Below are 14,449 nucleotides of genomic sequence, written 5' to 3' on the forward strand. Positions count from 1 at the left end.
TGAAGTCCTTCGTCGCGCCGTCGATCGCTGGAACGCAGGTGAGCACGGGTGTTGATGAGCAGAGCGGATGAGGGCTGGCTGGCGTAGGTGGAGCGCTAATGTTGTTATCATAGCTCTGTGAGGTCCGGTAGCTAAGTTGCTAAGTTAGCCTCAGCGTCGTTAGCAACAGCATTGTTAAGCTTTGCCAGGCTGAGATCTATTAACCGTGTAGTTACATGTCCATGGTTTAATAGTATTGTTGATCTTCTGTCTATCCTTCCAGTCAGGGATTTATTTATTTTGTTTCTATCTGCATTTGAGACAGATGCTATCACGTTAGCTCATGCTAAAGAGCTTCGTCGATGTATTGTCTGGAGATAAAAGGCACTGTGAATGTCCATTTCGCGTTCTCGACTCTCATTTTCAAGAGGATATAGTATCCGAGGTGGTTTAAAATACAAATCCGTGATCCACAATAGAAAACGGAGAGAGTGTGGAATCCAATGAGCCAGCTTGTACCTAAGTTACGGTCAGAGCGGGAAAAAAAATGTATTTCACTGCATTCTAGTCCGTCACTCTAACGTTCCTCATCCACGAATCTTTCATCCTCGCTCAAATTAATGGGGTAATCGTCGCTTTCTCGGTCCGAATAGCTCTAGCTGCGTTGAAAACAATAGGAAAATATGAGGGAGTGAACAACTGACAACGTCACGCAACTTCCGGTAGGGGCAAGGTCTTTTTTTATCAGAGACCAAAAGTTGCGAACTATATCGACGTTGTTCTATACTAAATCCTTTCAGCAAAAATATGGCAATATCGCAAAATGATCAAGTATGACACATAGAATGGACCTGCTATCCCCGTTTAAATAAAACAAAATCATTTCAGTAGGCCTTTAAGCTGGTGCACTTGACTCTGTTCAGAATGAGGCATCATTTTGACAGAGGGGAGATCAACTATTATTGAATAAAAACAGCTTGATAAATGTTTGACTGGATGGATTATTTAACTAATATAGCAGTAAAATGTAAAAATCCAGAGTTTTCTTGAGCTAACATGGTGAGAAAAATGAGCTAGCTTATTACCACAGACAGGGACAAAGTTAGTATGCATAACTTTCCACCACAACTAACAAACCCACCTTTTTTTTGAAATATTGGGTGACATATTGTCGACCCTTCAACTCCTTCTCCTTTCTTATTTTCTTTTCCTTTCTTTTTTGGCTGCCTGATTTTTGAGGCATACTGCTGTCTCCTCCGCTTTGCCCGCTCTGGCGCTGTCTGACTGTGACAAATCGGCGGTGCTCTACAAGCTGCATGTGTTGATGCTTCCAAAACAAATAAAGGTATTGTTACCAGGACATGGAAAATAAAACATGTGTGATTATATGTTAGTTAATAACTTAGTGTCATTACTTTTTCTGTATTATAATTTCATCATCATTAGGGGCCTCTCTGGGCCCCCCTCCATCATGGGCCCCCTAGAATCCGTCTCCTTTACCCCCCCTTTTCGGCGCCCCTGTCGACAACAGCATCAATATTAGTAACAATTTCAAAATAGCAGTGATTAAAAATCCCTCATTGATATTATCATTAAAAACATTAATAAAAAATAATAAAAAATTTGAAATGAACAATAGTGTCACAGTGGCTTACACTTGCACCACATCCCATAAGCTTGACAACACACTGTGTCCAATATTTTCCACAAAGATATAATAAGTCATATTTTGGTTCATTTAATAGTTGAAACAAATTTAAATAATGGATCCCATATTCCAATATATGACTCATTATTATCTAAACTAAATGCAGTTTGTTCTACTGATATCATTTCCATAGCTTGTGTGTACCAGTCAGTATGAGTTGGACTATCAACAGCTATCCATTTTTTAAATATTACCCTTTTTGTTATTATGCATATTGAAAGAAAAGCATTTTTACTCTTTGATGACACATTACTAAATTGATGGAGATCCCCAAGAATACAAGTTTGCAGTGTCATTGGGATGTTTATATTAAGGAATGTGATTGCTTCTTTTGTTGTTTTCAACCATAACTCTTTTATTCTCTGACATTCATATATATATATATATATATATATATATATATATATATACATATATATATATGTATTTTAAATAATTATTTGAAGTAATATATAAATGTATTAGAGTTGTTTATCTATTTTATGGAGGAATTTAGTTTATCATAGCACTAGCATCCAACGTTATTAAAAAAGTATTGATTTTGAGAATTGATTCTGAATAGAATCGTTACCCCCAATAATCGAATCGAATCGTGTGGTGCCCAAAGATTGACAGCCTTACTCATTTTTATTAGAAATAGCAACCGTGGAGGATGCATGTGCATGTACGAGCCAGTCTGCCCCACAACCGGAGGATAGAGAAAAAGAAGGAAATTATTGATGACAATGTCGTACTGCAATGGTGTACTTGCGCAAAATTCTTTGTAAAACTTGACCACAAATGGATAATTCCCTGATGTCACCAATTGGAAAAACGAAACAAATCGGGCAAATTCCAAATAACTATTTTGGAAGAAGTATGAAGGAAGGCAAGATTGTTCTCCACCATGCTTCCAAAAACAGGTTCCAATAGGTAAAAAGGAGTTTGTTTTGCATCATAGGGCCCCTTTAAATCACACACTCTCAGATAGTCGGAAAATGCAGGCATGTGAAAATTCCACGTTTTTAAACATTCGTTTTTGTGTTAAAATATCACTTCCGCGTTTTTACATAAAATATTGTAGCGTGTAAGGATGGTAGCCGAAGGAGGAGTCCCAAATGATGGAGCTAATTGTTTTAATGACATTTAGACTTTGTTTTCTTATCTGCAAACGAGCAATGTCTATACATCCATAGCTTCTCAGCGCAACAACACCAGAAATGTCCATCCATCCATCCATTTTCTACCGCTTATCCCGTTCGGGGTCACGGGGGGTGCTGGAGCCTATCTCAGCCGCATTCGGGCGGAAGGCGGGGTACACCCTGGACAAGTCGCCACCTCATCACAGCACCAGAAATGTGTCCCGTGAAAAACAAGTTTGACCGGAGTTCTCTAACAATAGCAACTTTTCCGTGGGTGAATTATGTAAACCCCACTGCAATATAAAAAAAATAGGCTCTAAACTAAATTTGTAAATACTTGCCTCAGCCACAGGTACTTGCTGTTCCTCTTGCCTAAACGCCGCACCAAATTGCAGGACGAGGGCGCCGAAACAAGCTTGCTGGTTAGCATAGTTAGCATCATCTAGCTAGCTTATTTGTTGTCGCCTACATTCGCTCTCTGAGCCTCAACGTTGACGGCTGTCTACTTTGCTGCTAATCATATTTGGATGATTACAATCCGAACACTTATTAGTTCTGAACCAGTTGTAGTTGTAGAGCATGTATTGGTAGCCAGCGAGAAGGTATATTTTTGATGTAAATGGAGGTCACAACACCGGACGCACGAGAGGGCGTGACTACAGGATAGATTTGTCAGATGGGTAACATTTTCTGCATTGTTTGCAAGCATGTAATTAATTTTACATTACAATTTCAATTATAATGTTAGTAAATGATCTAGTAAAACTTATGTTGTACATTCCATTGGACATGTAAGCGTCTAAAAGACAGCCAAAGAGGTTGGTAGATGAGAATAAATCTAAAGGTAAAAAATAGTATAGAAATGTACCCAATTTCAGGAAATGTAGTCTTGATTTTCTTTCGGGGCTTACGTAGCAGCACTTTATGCTGATAAAAATGTTCCTCTTTTTTTCATTAGTTTACTTCATTTTTTCTCAAAGGCTGCTCAGATTTCTGAAAATAGAAGTCTTCAAGCAGGAACGAAAGAACACAGACATAGATATTTTCAAAAATGCACATTTACCCCACACAAGTGTCCATATCCCACACCCCGGATTGTAAATAATGTAAATAATTAATTGTATATATTCTGATGATTATCTTGTGTGATGACTGTATTATGAAAATAGTAAATATCTGTATCATGAATCAATTTAAGTGGACCCCGACTTAAACAAGTTGAAAAACTTATTCGGGTGTTACCATTTAGTGGTCAATTGTACGGAATATGTACTTCAATGTGCAATCTACTAATAAAAGTTTCAATCAATCAAAAAAAAAAAAAAATGTCCATTATTTACACAAGTGGAGTTAAAGTAACATTTTGTCCAAGCCAGGAAAAGAAACCACATATGACGTCACATACTGCAACAAGTCTGTACATCAATTTATTTGATGTACAAAGACGTGTAAATTATCTTTAAAATCAGCGAACACTTGAAGTTCACAGAGTCCAGGAAACAACAACTGATCTTGTTTGGCCCGCAATCTTAAGTGTGTTGGAATGTTGGTCTTCTGAGAGATCGAGTTTGACGCCTTTTTATTATTTCTTTGGCTTCTTCCAGAACAATTATTGTTACAAAGTCTATTCAGTAATTGTTTATGGCGGTGCACTACAGCAACATATTAGCCACCACACCTTAAAAATGTGTTTTTTTACGTGAAAACAAAATAAAGTGATATCATTCTCCGCCGACACGTGTGTTCACGGACCATGGGAAACATTAATATCATAATACACTAACATACACATCAACACCAGCAGGTAGTTGCTGTATAAATGGTTAATACAGTTGATCATTAGCACACTATTGATTAGTTATGCACCGAAAATTTGTCTGCCAAAAAAAGACGTACTTTGATCACCGGAAGACCGCTTTCGAAACCGGTCAATGTGATGAGGTAAGCCATATGCACGGGGTTGTACTGTGGACGTACTTTAATATATCCTAGATACACCTGGGGAAAGCGATCTTCAAAATTTAAGATGACAGTGGCAGCTTTTAAGGAGAGAAAGGCTCCTTGCAGCGCAAAGCAAATGTGACGACAGGTTCTCTGCAGCTCGCTTTTCGTCGCTGACATGGAGCAACAGAAGTAAAGTCTCTAAACACGAGTACAGTCTACAATAACACCAGAAATAGATGCTAGATTTTTATTCGACCAATTTTTAATAAAGAAAGAGTGACGAAAAGTATTGGAAAAAGCTCTAGAAAAAAATCTCAGTACGTTGTACAATAAGCAGCAATCATTGAAAAATAGAGCTATGTTAATCAATAACAGATTTGTTTTAAATGTTTAAATGCATTTCTTTTTTTTTACTTTTTAAAGAATTAATATGCATCATAGCAAATAATGTGATGTCATGTTGACCACGCCCCCACCGCCACAAGGATCTTGGCAATATAGGAAAAACCCTGCTATTGTTAAACAATCCATCTTGTGTGTCACCTTATTTGAGACCTTTTGGAATGTCTGATGACGTCATATGTTTTTCTCCCTGAACAGAGGAGGTGGTCTGTGACACCACCTGTCTCCCACTACAGCACTGTCCTAAAAGACTGCAATTTAGCATCTAACAAATAACAGAAGTTAGAAACATTCTGGTCACAGAATGCCATTTGTGCAATTTGTTTACAACTGAATGGAATGCTAGCGTCGGGTATTCCGACTATTTTGGACTAATAGTAGTCAATTCACAGCGACTGTTCTGCCACACAATACCTAACGAGTTGAAATTACACTTCAACGACTGTCGTTGGCTTTGACAGTTAGGATTGCTCGTTTGCATCAAAACACTTGTTTTTTTCACTAAGATAGGACAAAACCAGGCACAACCTCCTGGTTTTGGAGTATAAATATTTGGGGTTTTGGCACGAGCCTCTACACTAGATCTGACCAATCTAAGCCTAAGACACGATCTGACCAATCTAAGTCCATGAGCACGAACTGTTGAAGCCTACTCGGATGAGCATCGACACGTCTTCTCGAACAAACCAAACAGTCCAGTTGCAATCGATTGAACGCCCTGAGATGACTCCTGTAGGCGTGGTTTCTTCCTGAATTATTTCCAGCACTTAGCAAGTCAAGTTTTGGATTTTTTTTCGGTCGTCTTTATTGGTTTTAATAGTTTCGGACATGCTTAAGGCAAGGCAAGGCAACTTTATTTGTATAGCACTTTTCATACACAAGGCAGACTCAAAGTGCTTCACAGACAACAAAGTGAAATGAAAGAAAATAAAAGCAAAATTAAAATGCAGACAATAAAAATAAAAACAGTGCAGACGTTAAAAGTTAAAAGATTAAAAGATTTAGCTGAAAGCTAAGGTGAACATAAAAGTTTTCAGTCTAGTTTTAAAAGTAGTCAGAGTTGGGGAAAGTCTGACATCTTCAGGAAGTTTATTCCAGCTATTTGTTGCATAGTGACTGAATGATGCTCTCCCTTGATTTGAGTTTATTCTGGGAACCGCTAACAGATTGGTCTCAGAAGATCTTAGTGATCTAGAGGGCTTATATAGTGGGAGCATATCATTGATATACTTCAGCCCTAGACCATGTAGTGATTTATATGTGAGCAGGAGGATTTTGAAATCAATTCTCTGAAGTACAGGGAGCTAATGTAAGGATTTAAGAATTGGTGTAATGTGCTCACATTTTTTAGTCTTTGTTAGAAGCAGCAGCGTTCTCAACAAGCTGTAGCTGCCTGACAGTTTTTTTGGGAAGACCTGCAAGTAGACCATTACAATAGTCTAACCTACTGGTAATAAAGGCATGTACAAGTTTTTCTAAGTCTTGAGCTGACATGAGCCCTCTAAGTCTTGTTACATTTTTGAGGTGATAGTAGGCCGATGTTGTTGCTGATTTGATGTGACTGTCGAAATGTAAATCAGAATCTAAAATAACCCCAAGATTTCTGGCTTTATTGGAGGTTTTCAGGGACAGTGATTGAAGGTGTTGGATGACTTTAAACCTTTCTTTTTTAGCACCAAAAACAATTAGCTCAGTTTTATCTTCATTTAGTTGTAGGAAATTTTGGCACATCCAGTATTTGACTTGCTCAATGCACTGGCACAGAAGATCTATGGGCCGATAGTCATTTGGTGATAGCGCTACATAGATTTGGCATAGCAATGACTACATTAAAGAATATGACATGACCAAAAAGTAGTTGGAAGAAACTGAATTTAATCGCCTTCCTCATGTCTGCTGAAAGTTCACTTCCTGTCTTTAAAAAAAATGTCAGCCTTTTCGAGTAGGAGACGAAAGAATGTAGAATGTGCAGCTAAATATTGATATCTTATGCTAAGATAATAAAAGCTCCACGTGACTGCGATGAGGAGAACATGGTCAGTCAGGCAACAGACTGAGCAAACAAATAGTGGTGACGCTGCCACAGAAAAGGTATCTCAGGCCATGCCGTTACCATGACAACTGGAAGCTTCCTTACCAGTCAATCGTGACTTGTCTTTTTTTCTTTTTTTTTTAACTTTTGTCCAGCAAACCTGTTCTCTCCTCATTCTCACAAGCACACTTCTTTGCAATTTCCTTCCAACGTCAGCATTATAACACTTGCTGCTTGTGTGTGTGTGTGTGTGTGTGTGTGTGTGTGTGTGTGTGTGTGTGTGTGTGTGTGTGTGTGTGTGTGTGTGTGTGTGTGTGTGTGTGTGTGTGTGTGTGTGTGTGTGTGTGTGTGTGTGTGTGTGTGTGTGTGTGTGTGTGTGTGTGTGTGTAGGTGGATGTTGGCGTTGTTCACTTCACTCCTCTGGCTGAGCCTCTCATCCAGCAGCCCTTCAAACTGGTGGAGAAAGTGGTGAGGAATATTTTCCAGTTCCGCAGGAAGTTCTGCCACAAAGGAATCGGGTGAGTGTTGACGTTTAGTTTATTTCCTGCTCATGGCTTTATTACATTTAGGATTTACTGTACCACTCATCATACAGTACTTTTGAAAACGTTTCAACATCTGCAAAGCCCAGAAGTACCAGAATACCAAAACGGTGATGCCCACGTGGGCTGCCCAGTCGCCAATTTCCTCCCCCCTGTGCCTGCAAAGCGCCTCCATGCGGGCCCAGATAACAACAGAACACAGACTGTGTGAACGAGAGCAGCAATTATTAGTCACTGAGGTGACGCAGGAACGACGAGGCAGCAGATTTTATGTAATGACTGCAGCGTGTTGGCGGAAACTGAATTGTACTGGCGATCATAAAGCACAGCTGCACACGTATTCCCTGGTAAGGAGGAATATGAACAAAAAATTGATCATTTAAAACATTTTGGGAGGGATTGCCTAAATATCCTGAACTCCTGTTTCCATGCCAGTGTGGTGTTGAGCAGAATAATACTGTCTTAGTGGAGGTGGAAGTCACCATTAAATCAGTTAATTTGATTAGAAAGAAGCTTTAATTTATATTCTGTTGCTTCGATTAAGATTAAAAACCAGACCACAGTGCATGGAACTTTAAAGAGTTTCCACACGGGCGCTGCAATATGGCGCACATGAGTTTGGTTTTTGTTTTTTTATCAATGCACACATGTCAAAAGTGCAATTTCAATGTTGGTGATGTGCATTTATTAGAAGAAGAAAAAAAAAGTTTATGGCAAGCGGAAAATTTGTTGTTTGAATTGAACTATTATCCCTAAAATGTGCATTAACGCTACACTCTGTGTTTTATCTTTTCTTTTTTTTTTTTTTTTCTTTTTTTTTTTTCTGTGTTTTATCTAATTAAACAACTATTCGTTGTTGGTAGACTTGTTGGACTGACTGGCTGTGTTATCGCGTTTGCGACAGCACGAAGGTCGCAGAACAGAGACTCACTGCAGGCTTATACACACACGTATGCATCCACAGAAAGTACATGCCACACACACACGTACCCCACCCCTCACATCCCATTTCCCCTTCGCCCTTCAACGGAAAGCGGAGTAGCGCCCCTTGTGGCTGGCAGCTTTGGGCCAAATGCCCGCGCCTTCCCCTTTCCTTACAAATCTTGAGTTGTATGTGGTCATATGTTTATGTGCTTTGCTCAAGGTCTCTAACTTGATGATTTGCAAATCATTTTCAACCCATATTCAATTGAATATGCTACAAAGACAACATTTTTTATGTTCAAACTGATAAACTTTTTTTTTTTTGCAAATAATCATTAACTTTAGAATTTGATGCCAGAAACACGTGACAAAGAAGTTGGGAAAGGTGGCAATAAATACTGATAAAGTTGAGGAATGCTCATCAAACACTTATTTGGAACATCCCACAGGTGAACAGGCAAATTGGGAACAGGTGGGTGCCATGATTGGGTATAAAAGTAGATTCCATGAAATGAAATGTCATTCACAAACAAGGATGGGGTGAGGGTCACCACTTTGTCAACAAATGTGTGAGCAAATTGTTGAACAGTTTAAGAAAAACCTTTCTCAACCAGCTATAGCAAGGAATTTAGGGATTTCACCATCTACGGTCCGTAATATCATGAAAGGGTTCAGAGAATCTGGAGAAATCACTGCACGTAAGCAGCTAAGCCCATGACCTTCGATCCCTCAGGCTGTACTGCATCAACAAGCGACATCAGTGTGTAAAGGATATCACCACATGGGCTCAGGAACACTTCAGAAACCCACTGTCAGTAACTACAGTTGGTCGCTACATCTGTAAGTGCAAGTTAAAACTCTCCTATGCAAGGCGAAAACCGTTTATCAACAACACCCAGAAACGCCGTCGGCTTCGCTAGGCCTGAGCTCATCTAAGATGGACTGATACAAAGTGGAAAAGTGTTCTGTGGTCTGACGAGTCCACATTTCAAATAGATTTTGGAAACTGTGGACGTCGTGTCCTCCGGACCAAAAAGGAAGAGAACCATCCGGATTGTTCGGCGCAAAGTGTAAAAGCCAGCATGTGTGATGGTATGGGGGTGTATTAGTGCCCAAGACATGGGTAACTTACACATCTGTGAAGGCGCCATTAATGCTGTAAGGTACATACAGTTTTTGGAGCAACATATGTTGCCATCCAAGCAACGTTACCATGGACGCCCCTGCTTATTTCAGCAAGACAATGCCAAGCCACGTGTTACATCAACGTGGCTTCATAGTAAAAGAGTGCGGGTACTAGACTGGCCTGCCTGTAGTCCAGACCTGTCTCCCATTGAAAATGTGTGGCGCATTATGAAGCCTAAAATACCACAACGGAGACCCCCGCACTGTTGAACAACTTAAGCTGTACATCAAGCAAGAATGGGAAAGAATTCCATCTGAGAAGCTTAAAAAAATCCTCAGTTCCCAAACGTTTACTGAGTGTTGTTAAAAGGAAAGGCCATGTAACACAGTGGTGAACATGCCCTTTCCCAACTACTTTGGCACGTGTTGCAGCCATGAAATTCTAAGTTAATTATTATTTGCAAAAAAAAAATAAAGTTTATGAGTTTGAACATCAAATATCTTGTCTTTGTAGTGCATTCAATTGAATATGGGTTGAAAAGGATTTGCAAATCATTGTATTCCGTTTATATTTACATCTAACACAATTTCCCAACTCATATGGAAACGGGGTTTGTAAGTACAGTAGATAGGAAGTTCTGTATAAAGTGTCAGGCAGCTGAAGGAACTCTTGTTCATTTACTGTGGGAATGTCAGAGAATAAGACTTGTGGTCTCGTGAGAATTGTCTTGTTTGTCTATCCTGGGCCACCGTAGGTCACGTGAGGTGTGTCACCACAGCTGCTAATGTTAGCAAAGTTAGCTCCTGCGTGTTGAACTGCAGGCGGCTGGGAAAAAGAAAAAAAAAGTGGCGTACGAAATAAGCTCAGCTTCCTCATGAACATGACATGTTGAGCACTACAGCCTACACTCACCAAAGAATGGCAAGGTTTGGGCCCCCAGAGCCGTTTGGTTTTATTACGTAATAATATTGGATTAGATTTTATATCGCGCTTTTCTATTGTTAGATACTCAAAGCGCTCACAGAGAAGTGGGAACCCATCATTCATTCACACCTGGTGGTGGTAAGCTACATTTGTAGCCACAGCTGCCCTGGGGTAGACTGACCGAAGCGAGGCTGCCAGTTTGCGCCTACGGCCCCTCCGACCACCACCTACCATTCATTCATCATTCATTCATCATTCATTCACCAGTGTGAGCGGCACCGGGGGCAAGGGTGAAGTGCCCTGCCCAAGGACACAACGGCAGCGATTTTGGATGTCAAGACGCATGGAGCGAACCTGCAACCCTCAGGTTTCTGGCACGGCCGCTCTCCCCACTACGTCATACCGCCCCATTTGACATATTAAGGCAGCACTTTTCACGATTTTGGGCCGAACCTTTTTAAAACTCTTCTATCCAGTTTGAAAGCAGCAGCTGAAGAAAAGAGACATGAACAGACGTCGCAATTGATTGATTACAGCAAAGTTATTGAGTTTATTTTCATTTCAGTGACTGGGCCTAGTCCCACAATGGTAATAACACACATTTAATACCTCTGGACATCGCATATAATGGTTTTTGACCATTACATTCGCTAAATCTATTTAATGACTTTTAATGCTTTTAAATGTCCGGCGGAAACCCTGCTGGAGTTTAGTTTTGGACTTACTTTGTCCTTCTCCTTTTCCCCCATCTTTACCATGTTCTTTACCATGTTCTTTACCATGTTCTTTACCATGTTCCCACCTTTTACGCTGCATCAGCTTCCTGTTCTGCCACCCTGCACAATGTATGTCTGCTCTCAAAATGTCATTTCTTTCAACTTATAAAAGTGCAATGACAATGATGTGCTATATTTTCCTAATCTATAGATTACAAAAATACATAAACGGATTTAGTGGATTTAACGAATAAAGTGGATTTAGAGCAATCAGGAAAAGCGGTAGAAAAGTCAAAGTCTGAACGATGGTCACACGCATAGGCGCCGATCCCGTGGGTGCTTCGGGGCCCGAGCACCCACCCGGGATTGATGGCAATTTTCAATCTTTAAAATCATTTTTGAAAAACCAATCTTGTACTTATTTTATGGCGAGTTTGGTCCGTTTTACAAAATGGATATTAACTTCGCTGAACGTCTATTTTTTTTTAATACACACACACACCGAGCACCCACTGGCAGAAATGTAGATTGGCGCCCATAGTCACACACACACTAGGTGTGGTGAAATTATCCTCTGCATTTGACCATCCCCATGTTCACTCCCTGGGAGGTGAGGGGAGCAGTGGGCAGCAGCGGTGGCCGCGCTTGGGAATCATTTTGGTGATTTAACCCCCAATTCCAACCCTTGATGCTGAGTGCCAAGCAGGGAGGTAATGGCTCCCATAATGCAATCAAGTAAAACATTAAAAAAAATGTTCCAGGATTCTGACCATTTGTTAATTGAATTAATCGTGATTAGTCACAATTAATCAAAATGCAAAAGCAAAATTAATCTGATGAAAAATGTAATTGTTAGACATCACTAGTTGTTATTATATAGTACTTTATTATTATATAATTACAACATGGCATTTTTAATTTACAACCACTCAAGAAGTTTTTTGTTTTTTTTAAGTACTGCGGCAGCACAATTATTTTGGCCACAATACCTCTAATAATTTGGAGTCCATGAGAAAGTGAAAGCTTTGGTTATAAGTAGGGCTGCAACTAACGATTAATTTGATAATCGATTAATCTGTCGATTATTACTTCGATTAATAATCGGATAAAAGAGACAAACTACATTTATATCCTTTCCAGTATTTTATTGGGGGGAAAAAACAGCATACTGGCACCATACTTATTTTGATTACCGGTATTGTATCTCAGCTGTTTGTACATGTTGCAGTTTATAAATAATGGTTTATTAAAAAAAAATAAAAAATTGCCTCTGCACATGCGCATAGCATAGATCCAACGAAGCGATGACTAAATTAATCGCCAACTATTTTTATAATCGATTTGATGGATTAGTTGTTGCAGCCCTAGTTATAAGTTATGCAGCACAGCAGCAGCAGAACCAATGATGTAATGGCAGTACAGAGAAGAAACTGACCCACTTCTGGCCCATGTGGTCCATCTGATAAAATCTTCTAAATCAAAATCAGGTGTTTTCCAAACATGGACAAAAAGTTACTGTGTTTCTTCCTCCATGTTGTCCGTAATCACCTGTTTCTCTGCTGTAGTGGAGTTGCTAATACACACTTTAGTGAAGTTAATCACTACATGAAAATTGTGAGCTGAAGTGATGAAAAATGAACGATCTCTGGGTGTGATTTCAAGTAGTTTCATTGGGATCCATTAGGACAGTTGTTCTTTCACCAAGTACCACCTCAGAAAACACTTAGCTCTCCAAGTACCGACATTAAAATAGAGTAGTGTAGTAGGCCTAAGTATTCATTAAAAACAGGGCATATGTTTTATGTAACTATTATATTGAATATTTTGGCCACTGTAAGAGTACACACAGTTTGAACAGTAACACTGTTGTGTTTGAATGTTTAATCAAGTGATTGTGTGGCGTACCACTAGATGGAGCTTGCGTACCACAGTTTGAGAATCACTGCATCAGGATCAGGAAGTTATCAAAGCGACCTGAACAGAAGACTCTGAATTGTTCCCCCGCAGGATGTTGTTCCCTGAGGCCAGTCGTGACGCGCTGACAGAGGAGATGATGCACAAGGCAGACGTGACGCCCACCCTGCGGCCCACAGAACTCACCATCCCCCACATCAAGGCGCTAGCGGACGTCTACGCTCACATGTGTGCCCGCGACCCGCACCTGATCGGCTTTGAGTTTCGAGACGAGCTGCGACTGAAACACTTGTCCAGGCGGGAGAGGAGCGCAGATGCCGAGCGGGACGGCGGAGAGCCCCCGGCGACCGCGGTGAAAAGGACAAAGAGAGAGACGAGCTCCCGTTAGCGGCTTTGACATTTCCACCTGGCGCTGAGATGCATTTTTTAACACGCTTTTACACGCAACCAGCAGCAACAACTGTGCGTGTCTGCTTCAAGTTGGGGGACATAATGGAGTGTTTGTTGTAGAATAGCTCAACTATCATGTGGGTGGAAATAACATGACTGCATCATGTCCAGTTCATTTATTTGCATGTCACTTGGGAGGCGGAGCCACGTGGGAGGACAATAAGCATGAGTAAACATGCAGAACATGTGATGTGTGGCGGGAAAACATATCTAATGTCACATGTTTACATTCATGTGGGCTTTTTTTCATTACTGTATCTCACCACTATCATGTCACATTGCTTTCTAATAAACAAAAAAGTCACTTATCTTCCTGTATGTATGAAATATGTATGTATATATGTATACATTTGTATGTATATATGCATTTACAGTATATATGTATATTTATATACAGTATATACATTTATGTGTATAAATATATGTATGTATATATACATGTATATGTGTGTGTATTTATGTATATATGTGTAAATTTGTATACAGTATATACATTTATCCATCCATTTTCTACCGCTTATTCCCTTCGGGGTCGCGGGGGGCGCTGGAGCCTATCTCACAAACGTCACATCACTAACACAGACATAACGCCATCATGGCTCGCCTCTAAGCATCCACACACAGCACCAACATTTTAGCAGAAAGATACAAATATAATAAATCTATT

At 39.9% G+C, this 14,449-nt stretch overlaps 1 protein-coding gene across 1 annotated transcript in view; it reads left to right on the plus strand.

The window, feature by feature from the left end:
• The window catches only part of LOC133646102 (dimethyladenosine transferase 1, mitochondrial-like), a 41,394-nt gene extending 27,313 nt beyond the window's left edge, over positions 1–14,081 (plus strand). Inside the window, exons 2-3 of the mRNA XM_062041110.1 lie at positions 7,577–7,704; positions 13,426–14,081. Coding sequence (XP_061897094.1) covers positions 13,427–13,720 — 294 coding nt within the window. The 5' untranslated portion in view covers positions 7,577–7,704; position 13,426 and the 3' untranslated portion in view covers positions 13,721–14,081. The remainder of the gene's footprint in view (positions 1–7,576; positions 7,705–13,425) is intronic.
• The last annotated feature ends 368 nt before the right edge of the window (positions 14,082–14,449 follow it).

Source organism: Entelurus aequoreus, linkage group LG03 (genome assembly GCF_033978785.1).
Source record: "Entelurus aequoreus isolate RoL-2023_Sb linkage group LG03, RoL_Eaeq_v1.1, whole genome shotgun sequence".
Classification (NCBI taxonomy): Eukaryota; Metazoa; Chordata; class Actinopteri; order Syngnathiformes; family Syngnathidae; genus Entelurus; species Entelurus aequoreus.